General features: G+C 39.9%; 1 protein-coding gene across 2 annotated transcripts in view; it reads right to left on the reverse strand.

Moving 5' to 3' along the window:
- Prkg2 (protein kinase cGMP-dependent 2) overlaps positions 1-13,580 on the reverse strand; it is an 89,904-nt gene that overhangs the window by 13,378 nt on the left and 62,946 nt on the right. For both annotated transcript variants that reach the window (XM_051170814.1, XM_051170813.1), the window contains one exon: positions 1,349-1,512. In XM_051170814.1, the coding sequence (XP_051026771.1) occupies positions 1,349-1,512 (164 nt within the window). The remainder of the gene's footprint in view (positions 1-1,348; positions 1,513-13,580) is intronic.

A 13,580-nucleotide genomic window follows, 5' to 3' on the forward strand; every position in this document is an offset into this window, starting at 1 on the left:
CTAATTTGGGAAACATAGAGGTTTTAGCATTTTTTGTTTAGCACTGAGGCTTGTAGTGTTTAAGACCTTTAAGATCATAGTTCAGTGGTAGAGTGCTTCTTTAGAATGTATAAAGCTCCATTTGGGTCCTTACTCTGTGTGTGTGTGTGCGTGTGTGTGTGTGTGTGTGTGTGTGTGTGTGTGTGTGTGAGAGAGGGAGAGAAAGAGAGAGAGAGAGAGAGAGAGAGAGAGAGAGAGAGAGAGAGAGAGAGAGAGAGAGAGAAAGTTTGAAAAGATTCTATGAAATTGTTTTGTCATATGCATGCTGATATGCATGTCCCACTAACGGACCCATTTCAGTACTGCTTAGACAATTCTAAGTGCAAATCTCCCTGAAACCAATGCTGAGTACAATTGGCTATAAAGGATCATAAAGCATGAATGTGTCATGGAAAGTACGTCACAGAGAGCCAGAAGGCCTGGGATCAAATTGCTGCTCTCAGGCAGATAAGCTTTGTGACCTAGTTGTCTAACTTGTAAAACTTAAATCATAAAATAATCAAAAAAATTGAATCATAAAATAATAATAAAAATTCCTACCTTATCTCCCATATATGTTAAGAAAGCTGAACTAGATTATATGTATATGTGCTTTGTACTCAGTGAAGTATTTTACAAATGTGGAGTCATGTGTTGCATGTGTGCATGTACATTCATTTGTGGGTGAACATGCACACTGTACTGTGTTAAATATTTAAGACTGCAGATTCATTAATCCTATCTTTTCATCACCTGGGAATGACAATCCACTCTTAACTGCTGAACTGTTAATGCCCTGTCTTGGCTCTGTTCATTAGCACCTTGGAAAGGAGTTATCAGGGGATTTAAAATTTAAATTCAGTATTGTAGCTTTCTCTTAGCATTTCTGGTTAATGACATCTGGGGAAGATGGCAGAATCTAGCCAAATTTAGTTTGATTGATCAATGGATTTTACTCAACTAGGAAAACAGCTTTCACATGTATTTAAAAAGAAATAAGTTCAAGCAAACCCAATGTTTTCATTATTTCTGTTCCTGGATTATAAAACAGTCACATATTGAATGTCTTATCTGTAACAAGGTAGCTTGCCACTTTAGGTAAGCTATAATTCTATATTCCTTTGTTTTAATTTTCTGAATCCTTTATCTATATCTTAAACTTCCTATTCAAGCCCTGTATGTGAAGCAATGTACAGAAGAAATTTGCAGAGGAAAAGGCAATGTTTTTAGATGGTTAAATTTTAAATTTTGTATTTTTATCATCAGTGAATTATTTTACTCTATAGACGAGGTTGGAAGAGACTGAACTAAGCTGCAGGTTCACACTTACTTGCCCGTTAGGAGCTCATAGACAAGAATTCCCAGTGACCAGAAGTCCACACTGAAGTCATGTCCCTTGTTGAGAATGACCTCGGGGGCCACATACTCTGGAGTCCCACAGAACGTCCATGTCTTCTGCCCGGAGCCAATCTTCTTCGCGAATCCAAAGTCAACCTGAAGAGGACATCGAAGAAAGCTGAAGATGTTACAAAATGTGTGCTGCTTTTAAGCTTCCTGCTAACTCTATGAGTTTTCATACATATCAAACTTTCCTTCAAAGCACACACATGCACGCACATCATCTCAGATATTACTTCGCAGATCTTGTGTCAGTCACGATTTTGAGAGAAACTTCAGTCATATGTACCTTATTACTGTTGAAGACAATTGAAATTCATTCTTTTTTTTTCCTTAAGTATATAAACACAGGTTTGTTGGAAGCAGCTCTAGGCTTCCATGCAGGGGAAGGCCAAGAGAGCGGGGGTGGGGTTGGGAGAGAGAGAGAGAGAGAGAGAGAGAGAGAGAGAGAGAGAGAGAGAGAGAGAGAGAGAGAGACCATTCATTCTTACGCGCTCCCAACAGACAGGACTAACACATTTTTAAAAATTTTTTATTATTAATTTATTCTTGTTACATCTCAATGGTTATCCCATCCCCTGTGTCCTCCCATTCTTCCCTCCCGCCCCTTTTCCCCTTATTCCCCTCCCCTATGACTGTTCCTGAGGGGGATTACCTCCCCCTGTATATGCTCATAGGGTATCAAGTCTCTTCTCAGTAACCTGCTGTCCTTCCTCTGAGTGCCACCAGGTCTCCCCCTCCAGGGGACATGGTCAAATGTGAGGCACCAGAGTACGTGAGAAAGTCATATCCCACTCTCCACTCAAGTGTGGAGACTGTTCTGATCATTGGCTAGATCTGGGTAGGGGTTTAAAGTTTACCGCCTGTATTGTCCTTGGCTGGTGTGTTAGTTTGAGCAGGACCCCTGGGCCCAAATCTGCCTATCATAATGTTCTACTTGTAGGTTTCTAGGACCCTCTGGATCCTTCTACTTTGCCATTCTCCCATGCTTCTCTCATCTAGAGTCCCAATAGGATGTCCTCCCCTCTGTCCCAGTTTCCTGGTAAGTGAAGGCTTTTGTGGGACATGTCCCTTGGGCTAGTATGCAGATATAAGTGAGTATATACCATTTAAGTCTTTCTGCTTCTGGGTTAACTCACTCATTATGATCATTTCTAGCTCAATCCATTTATCCACAAATTTCGGGAATTCCTTGTTTTTAATAGCTGAGTAGTATTCCATAGTGTATATGTACCACAGTTTCTTTATCCATTCTTCTACTGAGGGACATTTAGGCTGTTTCCATGTTCTGGCTATTATGAATAAGGCTGCTATGAACATGGTTGAGCAAATGTCCTTGTTGTGTGCTGGAGCATCTTCTGGGTATATTCCAAGGAGTGGAATAGCTGGGTCTTGAGGAAGCCCTATTCTCATTTTTCTGAGATAGCACCAGATAGATTTCCAAAGTGGCTGTACTAGTTTGCATTCCCACCAGCAATGAAGGCGTGTTCCTCTCTCCCCACATCCTCGCCAGCATGTGGTGTCACTTGAGTTTTTGATCTTAGCCATTCTGATGGGTGTAAGATGGAATCTCAGAGTTGTTTTGATTTGCATTTTCCTGATGACTAAGGAGGTTGAGCATTTCTTTAAGTGTTTCTCAGCCATTTGATATTCCTCTGTTGAGAATTCTCTGTTTAGTTCCAAGCCCCATTTCTCAATTGGGTTATTTGGTTTGGTGGTGTTTAGCTTCTTGAGTTCTTTATATATTTTGAATATTAGACCTTTGTCAGATGTAGGGTTGGTAAAGATCTTTTCTCAGTCTGGAGACTAACACAGTTTAATTCACTGGTTTATTTGATGGTTGAAGAGAAAAGGGGCAAGTAATAGAAACATGTGCCTGTAGAGCTCCTCCAAGTAATAAAACAAAGTTGGGGGTTTCGGAAAGAGTCTATTGCTGAGACACTAAAACCTCTCTGTTCTAAAGATGCACTGCTCACAATGTGCACCCGCTGTCTATTTCAGCAGCCCAAGCAAAGCCAGTAGCCTCTTTCACGAGTTGGCCCTGAGCTCCAAACATGTCTGATCCCCACTAGCAAGGTGGGTGGTAGATTATTGACTTACTTATTCTGAAAATGTAGAGTCACCTCCGACTCTACCTTAGCTTTCGTTCCATGATCATCATATGGAGCTGACCATGAGAAGCTCAGAGTACTGGGACACACCTATACATACAGGGTTCGTACAACATCCTGTGATACACAATGGGGTATAGCAAAAAGAAAAAGAACTAACACCCCAGAACATTAGGGAGATACGGCTGGGTGTGTGCGAGTGACACTGGGAGGTGACACCTGAGGTTTTTGCTGACTTAGGGGTTAAGACCTCTCCCATGGTAAGGAGTCAGCTCTCTCCTTCTCTGCCTTTTAGAATGTGCTCTCACTTCTCCAAACTTTTACTCAATGAACTCCGCAGAACAGACAAGAGTGGAGGCCCCTCTCTGAGTTTGGCAGTGTGTACAGCTGAAGTCCAGCCCTGCAGAGCAGCGGGCTTCCTCGCACAGATTCATCTCTAATGTGCACTAATTTCAGTTTAACTTTCTTCTGCCTTCCTCCGGTAACAAACAGGCATAGAAGTTGTTTCTGGGATCACCATACCGATTTTAATAGCTTCATTGCATGTTAGTAATTTCAATAACGTAACAACAATCCATGCTTTAAAATGGAAGTAAGCCCTCACTTTGAAAAGCGGGAGCCAGAAACTAAAACATCAAACTCTTTTGTTTGTTCCAATATTCATGTTTAAAACATTTGTTTTCCCTTAAAGAAATATCTTAGATTCTTTCCCTTTTTCTGAGACTTTTTCATACTTATCACATAATAGCAAAGATTTCTTTACTAAAGGAAAAAAAAAAAGAATTCAAATAACCCAATTCTAAGTGGGCTGTTCCTGTTTGCCTTTCTCTACACAGCATGACTCAGATTAAATCAAAGGGAATGGCTGGGAATATTATAAAATGAAACTCTCTAACCAGCTGAGATGGGAACATCTACATATTCCTCAGAGAAAGAAACAATAATGAAAGTCCTAATTAATTTTATAAAGACTGAAATTCAACAGTTGAGAAAGCAGTAATTATAGCTGCAATTGCATATATACATATGTGGAAACATTGTATTTTGTTGGTTTATAACAGCTTTTAGTTTGTTTTTTAATTGCATTTAATTTCCCTTTTAAGAATTGCTAGAAGTTCATTGGCTATTTAGGAGAGCTATTCTAATTTTAAAAATAATATATTTTAATTTGAATGGGTACTATGCTCTTGCAACATTTTCATATTGGTTCAACAAGATAGTAATAATTCTCTTAACATTCCAAGATTTATAAAAATTATATCACTTTCTGTATCTACTTGGTTCATACCAACTTTGATCTAATACATTTGCCCAGAATAAATTGGCATTTAAAGCTACCTAAAGTTGTGTCAATAAAGTAGAAGACGCCAGATATTCTATTTCAAGTTCTATGCACTTTCTATAAGAAGCAAATTTTCCTACCTACACCCCATCTCAGTGCCATGGCTACACCAAGGAGCCTTTCCCCTCTCTAGGCAGCAGAAAGGCAAATTCCTCTTTCCTTTATTCGGTGACACTCAGTGAACAGCATTCCATACGAGGTACCAGGACACACACCAAGTTCTAGTTCTCAAAAAGTTTATATCAAAAAGAAGAGAAAAATCATGATCCTGGAAATGCATTATAATGATAACATGCTGTCACTGGATTAGGCATGCTGTGGAGAAGCTCCCAGAAAATTTAAATGCAAAGAGCAAGGTGAATTGTACTTGAAATAAGGGGACCAGGAAAAGACACTTCAGTGAGGTAGCGTTTGAGCAGTTTTGAACAGAAATCTGAATGAAACAAGAGAGAGTTCAGTAAACAACTGAGGAAGAGGGTCCTCCCAGGGGGAAGAGACAGTACAAAAACCTAAAATGCAGATACTGGTGGTCAGTTCAAGGCCTGTCAAGGGCAGTGTGACAGGGCCACAGGTACATTGGAGAAGGGGGTGGGGAGCAGAAAGGACAACGTAGGTCTTCACAGGTTTGTAAACCTTTGGAAGAAAGGGTCTGATAATTTATGTCCTCAGGGGATTGTGGAGAGAAGAAAGCTGAGATTCCTCTCTCTTTGTTTTCATATTCTTCTAGAAAAACTAGATTTTGGGGACATGGAGCTGAGAGCTTTCAAAGATACTTCTAGTGGTTCAACTGAACTAGAGGGATTTGAGACACTTCTAAACCTGGAGCAGTGGCTGCATCATGCAGAAAAAAACAAAAGCCAGCGTGTGACTTCTTAGAGCTGGTGTCCATTAACAATGACCTTTTCCCAGATAAAGTTTCTCTCTGGGTTAGTAAATTTCTATAATATTGGTTCAGTCACATAACATGGACACAAAGCGACCAGTCTGATTAAGGCAGATGACTCATTCCAAAATGTATTTATGTGGCATGTCTAAATAAGATATCCTGTGGTAAGAAAAGCCACCATGCACACTTGCATGATGTCTTTCATGACAGGTGAGTTGAGGCAGAAGATATATAAAAGAAAAATAGTGACTGTGCTAGGCATATTGATGGGACAAGCTCAACACTTACCTAGTAAATAAGCTAGTAATACTGTCCCAGCAGAAAATAGTTGGAGCCAATGATTACGTTTATATTTCATATTGGGATATTATTTCTTATTATTTATTTTTAATTATAATTTATTCAGATTGTTATCCCCTCACTTTATCTTACCATTCCCACCTTCCTTCCCTCTTCTGTCCTATTCCCCTCCCCTAGACCTCTGGCAGAAGGGGACCTCCTGCCCCACCACATGACCACAGTCTATCATGTCTCATCTGGATAGCCTGCTTCCCCTTCCTCTGTGTCCACTGGGCCTCCCCACCAAGGGGAAGCGATGAAATTAGGGGGCACCAGAGTTCATGTCAGAGACAGTTCCCACTCTCCCCACAACCATGGAGAATGAGCTGTCATTGGCTAGATCTGAGCAAGGGCTAGGTTCACTGCATGCTGCATGCATTGTCCTTGATTGGTGCAACAGTTTGTGTAGCCCCTTCCCCGTGACCCCATGCCCAGGTCCAGATCTGCCAGCCTTGTGGGAAATTCTTGATAGATTAAAAAACGTGACACCAATGCATGAGAAACAGAAGGCCCCTGTGCCCTACTCACTCAGTAACTAGAAGAAAAGCGGGATAGAAGCCTGCCTTGTGTGCGCTCACCCATTGCCATGGGTCCACCCACAGTCTTACGCACACATAAATTGTTTCCATTCATCTTTAACTTTACCATGTATCTGATATCACAAATAATGATACAGCTTCTAGTTTTTAATCTTTAGATCAACCTTATCATGCCTGTTTTGGGCAACATGATTGTTTTCACTCAAACCCACGAGGGTGAATTTACTGAACCATGAAGTCTACTTGGGCTTGCTGCAGCATTGCGATACCATTTAACCAACAAGCGTTTACTCTCTGTAAGGCCAAATCTACTACAGTTCCAACTTGGACTTTCTCTGCTGGTAAGTATCTGTGCAATAAGCAGCTCACGTAACCGAGGAGACAATTCCTTCCTACCCAGGTTTCTTTATTTGATCTCCTAAATGCCTTGGCTATTCTGAGTGCTGAGCATTTTAACCTAAATTTCTAGCATCAGCTTGCCAAGTATCCTGAAAAGCTCTAGTAGAGAAGAAATTTCATTAGAAGTGTATCAGGACTGGACATCGGCTGATAGAGTACTGATGCCTCGAGGATGAGAGGGTCTTCCTGTTTTTAAGCATGACGCCTTTATCTGAGTTGAAATAAGTAATGCTAGACACTAATAAAGTAGATCCAGTGAGATAGGAGAGTTTTAACTGTCCATGAACTCTTACATAATGGATTTACCCAAGAGGTATGTGGATTTTGAATGGTGATTCAGGGACACAGACTTCAAATTTTATGGCTCTGCCAATTCTAGCCATGTGTGTTTGTTGACAACAAGCCAGAGAAAGTACAAAGGCCAACTTCATTATAAGCCAGATCTGTGAGCAGAATGAACAGCATTGCTGTTGTTTCACGAGCTACAACTATGCCACTTGGTCATAATGACCCAGAAGGAAGCCTGAGAGAAGTCACCTCGCTCTGCCCAGAAGAGAGAATGAGCCATGTCATCTATTCACTTAGACCTTGTTAATGTCTTTCTAGAAAACTGCAAGCTTCTCAGGAAAGCCAGTAATAAACATTTCGTTACACTTGGTCCTAGGTACATTCGTTCTCACATTTTTGTGAATGTCATTTCCAGTCCTATTTATTCTGTTTCTGGTTACTCGAAGATACACTATTTCAACATTCTGCACTCATGCTGCAAATTCTCCATTTAATAATAAAGTCTGCTTTTATAAAATTTGAATTCTTATACTAAGAGTCATCCAAATCGATAAGTCTTGTTATGACTTTTCAATGTGTCTTTAAAATATATTTATGCCTTACTGCGCTATGTAAAACATCCATAAAATAATTAATAGAAATGACCCAGCAATGATTTTCAAACTTTCTAATTTTAAATTGTTTCACATGATATACTTTGAATATATCATTTCTACTCCAACTGTCCCCAATTTCTCCCCCTCTCCCTACTTATTCAATTTCATTCCCGCCCCCCGCCCCGTCTCTCTCTCTCTCCAAAACAAAAAAGAAAAATAAAAACCAACAACGTAAAAAGAAAAAGAAAAAAGAAAAACAAACAGCATACACAACTAAACAAGGGGTCTGTTTTGTGTTGGCCAAGTACTCCTGGACTGGTTGTGGCTGCTGTACCCTGCGAAACTCCACTGGGGTTCCAAGCAATCAGCTGCAAATGGCTTCTAGGTTAGGGGGGACTTTGTATCCACTTCTCCTTCTCAGTGCTGGTGTGAACCTGTGCGGCCCTGTGTGTGCTGTTACAGTCTGTGATTTCACAAGTTACACCACTAATTTTTAAAAACAATACTTTCAGTGCTTCAGCAATTATGTATATGATAACTCTAGATTTTGTTAGATATCTTTTACTGGATTAATAAAATGAATTTTTCTAGTTTTTAAGAGATTTTCTAATATATATGAATGGAGAAGTCTATTAATCTATATATTTTGCTGGAGCTTTCAAGTTCATTATAAAATTGTTTCCATATTAATACATTGAATATTATTTTGAATATTTTTGTGTTAAGCCTTTATTTTATTTTAGATCAGTCAGTGAAATTGGAAGAGATGTTATAGAGTTTCTTCATGAACTTCCCGTTCCCTTCATGCTCAGCCTCCCTCACCGTCAATATCACTTAGCAGAGCAGGACAGTTTTGCAACTTATGAACCCAGATTAACACACCATCTCAAATGTCCCTTCTTTGCATTAGGGTCACAATTTATGTATATTTTGCAGCTTTGGAAAATATGTACCATATTTTCTGGCATATAAGATGACCCACACCTTTTTGTTGTTTTTCCTAGAGACACGGTTTCTCTGTGTAGCCTTGGCTGTCCTAGACTTGCTTTGTAGTCTAGGCTGGCCTCAAACTCACAGCGATCCACTTGCCTCTGCCTCCCGAATGCTGGGATTAAAGGTGTGCACCACCACACCTGGCCCCAACTTTAACTTTTCTAGTTAAAATATAGTTTGGAATACGCTCAGCATATAAGACTACCCCTCTTCCAAACTCCGTGTAGCTGTCATTATATACAATGTTGAGTAATTTCACTGTCCTAAACTATCCACTCTCATGCCTTCTCCATGCCTTGGATCTCAGCACCTTCTAATCTTTTCCCTGTTCCCAGTAGTTCTTACTTTTACCAGATGCCTTCCAGCTGAAATAATGCAGCATGAAGCATTTCCAGAATGGCTTGATTTTGCTTACTAGGAGCATTTAAAGTTCACACCACATCTTTTCATGATCTGAGGACTCGTTTGGTCTTAGAGTTGAATAACTTTCCACTATCTGGATTTACTATATAGTTTATCCACAGTTCAGCACTGTGATAAACCCATAAACCCACTGAATGACATCTTGGTTGCTCCCGAGATTCAGCAGTTATGATGAAGCCATAAACATTTATGTCTAGGTCTTTAGGTGACCATAGTTTCTATCCCTCTCCAATAAGTACAGAGAATATAGTTGTGTGGTTGGGCGATGCATGTTGGGTGTGTTAAGAAGCTGGATACTGGCTTTCAAGGCAGCTGTACCATTCACATTGCCCCAGGACTAAAAGAGCATCCCAGAGCATCCACATCCATCAGCACTTGGTGTGGTCCATGGTCTAGGCTTTAGCCACTCTAACCTGCATATGGTGGGGACTGCTGTTTCAGAGTTTAACTGCCCATTGATCTCTGACTTTGTATTTCTCATTCGCCTCTTTCCCATATGAAATTATCTGTGGTAAGGTGTCCATAGATGTTATCAGTCTATCTTTAATGAAGTTGTTTATTGTTTTCTTTTAAATCTTTTGTACATTCTTTACAGTGTTCCCTTATCAGATGTTTTTCTCTTTGCCTCCAATTTGTGGATTAAGATGTAAGTGTTCAGCTCTTTTCTGCTGCCATGTCTTTATTCTGCCACTTATGGAATCTAACTCTCTGAAATGGTAAACCCCAAATTTGATTTTATAAGTTACTTTGGTCATAGTGTTTTATTACAACAATAGAAAAGTAAGATAAAAACTGGTACCAGGATGTGGGCTATTGTTGTGACAGGCCTGGCCATGCTGGGGGTTTTGGGAGAATGCTCGGAGACTGTGGAATTTTGGACTAGGAAAGAGGCTGAATTGCTAAGTGGGGCTTATTGGGCCATCTTCATAGGATCTTGGAGAGCATAAGGCTGAGAGCCATGTGCACTGTGGAATCACAGATCAAGTAGTTTCAGACAGAACAATATTAGCATCTGGGCTAGAAACCGGTCTAGTGGTATTTTAACACAGAATGTAGCTGCTTTCTGTCCTTGCCCTAAGAATCTGCCTGAGCCTAAATTGAAAAGTACTGGATTTTTCCCCCTTCCAGAGAAGATTTCAAAACAGCCAAATATTGACTCTGTCACATGGTTATTAGTAGCCCCTCTTATGCGGATCTACAATCAAGAAGAGCAAGTAAGGTGAAAGGAAATACAAAATGTACTGTTTGAAGTAAAAAAAAAGAACACAAGGACTTTAACATTCCAACCAAGGCTTGTGGTGAAAGAGATGAGAAGAGTAAAGAAAGTCCTCATATGGAGTGGAACAAAGGGGGTGTTTCCTCCAGGCAAGATGCCACCCAGCTAAGCTTCCAACTTGCAAACAGAAAAGCCTAGGGTCCTTTCTGCTTCTACGAAGCAGCAGCAAAGGAGGCTTCCGCAGATGTGATTCAGCGGAGCCAGGCTCCACCTCAAGTGGGTACTCACATTTGCCAGGGCTGCACCTGCCTGGTGGAAGAGCCCTCTAACATCATACATAGAGTTACAGGACTTGGAGTTTTCCCCCTCTGGGTTTCAGTCTCGGCTTTGGTTCAGTATTTCTTCACTCCGTTCCTCTCTTTTCTAATGGAAATGTATATTCTATGTTTATGCTGTAAGTATGCAATTTGCTGTTTTGTTTTAAAGGGGGTTACAATTAAGAAATTGTCTTGATCTCTGAAGAGACTTTAGACTTTTAAATTGCTATAGGACTATGATAGACTACGAGGACCTTTGACGTCGGACTAAATGCACTTTGCATTATGATGTGGCTGCAAGCCTATGGGGACCAAAAAGTATAATGTGGTGGTTTGAATAACAACAGCCCACATAGACTCATATATTTAAATACTTGATCCCCAGCTGATGGAACTGTTCTGGAAGGATGAGGGTCACGACACTGTTGGGGAAGGTGAATCACTGGGCGCGGGCACTGAAGTTACAAAGAGTCACGCCATTCTCGGTCTCTTTCTGCCTCTAACTTACAGATCAAGACATGAGCGCTCCGCTGTTCCAGCCACCATGCCTTTGCTCTGCAATCACCGACTCTAGCCCTCTGAATGGGAGCCCTAAATTAGATGCTTTCTTTTATGTTTTGGTTATGGTGTTTTATAACAAGAGTAGAAAGGTAACTAAATAAACAGTAGATGTACAGATTTGTTAATTTTATCAACTTTAGGCATGAATATCATTTTTATTTTACAATAATTTATGATCATTCCCCCCCTCCTTTGATTTCATTAATTTTGTTCTGTGATTTCAAATTCTAAAGCTGGATACCGGCTTCCTGGTATTTCTTACTTATTTTTTAGTCCTCCTGTCACCACTTTGCTCCTTCTATGTGCTGTTACGAGGAGCACATGTTCTTAATATGCCTTCAACTATTAATGTTTTCTCCACTAACTGTTGAGGTATTTTAGTGTCTTTAAAATTCCATCCAGGTGACTTGTTGTTGATTTCTATCTTGCATGGGTATGACAATAGAACAGCTTGATTTTACTTAAATTCTTACAGAAGAAAATGCAAAATATGTTCAGAGTTGACATTGCTGCTGATTTTTATGATCCATGAGTTTCCTTCCACTCTGAAGCTCCTGACACCAGCCATATCAAAGTATCCACTGCCAAACCCAGTGTAGTGTTTAAGATGTGCACTACTGTGTCTGTTTCTTTCACTCATTCATACATTTTTAACGCCATTGACTTCATTAGCCTTCCTTGGCTTGGAAAGTAAAGCAAGATTAAAGAAATTATAGCATGTGAAGGAGAGAGACATGTGTGAGGATAGCATGACCCTTTGGTTCTTCAGCCTGTACCTGGTATGGTTTCTGGTAAAGACAACTTGGATCCAGGTAGAATGTGACTAGGAACAAATCAGTGAAACAAAATAAAACAAAACAAAAATAAATGAAAGACCGTTTCACTCATGACTAATGGGAAAGAACAGAATGAGTTATTTACTCTTTACCACAAACATGATGTCTGCAATTACCAGCAGTAGGCACCCTCTTATGACCCTCTAAGAAACATAGCTCCAAGTCTAAGCTTTTCTATTACTTCTGTATTTTTTCCTCAGATTTTCTATGTTCTCTTTCTTAATGAAAACTTTTTTCTTCCTTGCCTTCTATAAACGTCCAAATTCCCATGAACACTTCAGGGGATAAAGGATAAATACATATGTGCACACATACATATCTATATAGATATGTACATACATAATACAGACAGACAGACAAACAGACTTACAAAGGAATGAGGCCAAGGTCACCTTTACAAGGACCCTGTGATTTCTACAGTGGTGACGCCAGGTACCCCCACCACTCCCAATCCATCCTACCACACCAGGAGCCCTTAGCCAACAAGGTTCTATGAGGCTTCCCCCAACAGCCCAATCCCTATATTTTCCTCTGCTGAAGCTTGTTTAATGGTCCGGTATCTGCTAGAATTTTACTTCTGTGCATTTATTACCTATTGGGAACAATAATCCCCAAGTCTATGAGAGCAAGTTTATTAACTGGGTTCTGCACAGCTCCTAATGCTTTGCTGTTTTGCTGTCCAATGTTCTATCAACTTCTGAGTGGTGTATTAAAATGTCTGTAACTGTTTGTGTCCCATAATTCTGGCAGGATACTGTTTATTTTTGAAGCATCTTACTAGAAAAAATTTAAAAACAGAATTTTCTATGACTTTGATGAACCGTGTACCCTGTTAATAATATGCTGCCTCTTCATCTTTAGCAATAGTGCTTCCCTGACAGAAACATGGTGAAACCTGCTTTTTAACCAACTCGGCATTTCCCAGACATATCTTTTTTTTTTTATCTTTGATTTCAGTTTCCTGCACCTCATATTTTAACTCTTTCTGTTGCAAGAATCATATAGATGCTTTTTATTTTGCGATACTTGTTTCTTAATCTGGAGAGTTAAGTTCATCTACATAGCTTGGATTTCTCTCTAATTTCTTAATTTATGTTCTTTCTCCACCCCCTGGTTTTCCTGTTTCTTCTTGCTGCCTTCTTTGAGGATGACATTTTATTCTCCTATTTTAATTTCAGTGACTCCTACTTTAAGTTTATAAGTTACTGCTGTTGAGTTAGTTAGCAGTTTCTCATTTTAACATGATGTGTTACAGTGTGACTGGTTTATACCATACTTTTAATTGAGTAGACAGCTTTACCATTGTCCTGTGGTCACT

The sequence above is a fragment of the Acomys russatus genome, chromosome 28 (genome assembly GCF_903995435.1).
Source record: "Acomys russatus chromosome 28, mAcoRus1.1, whole genome shotgun sequence".
NCBI lineage: Eukaryota > Metazoa > Chordata > Mammalia > Rodentia > Muridae > Acomys > Acomys russatus.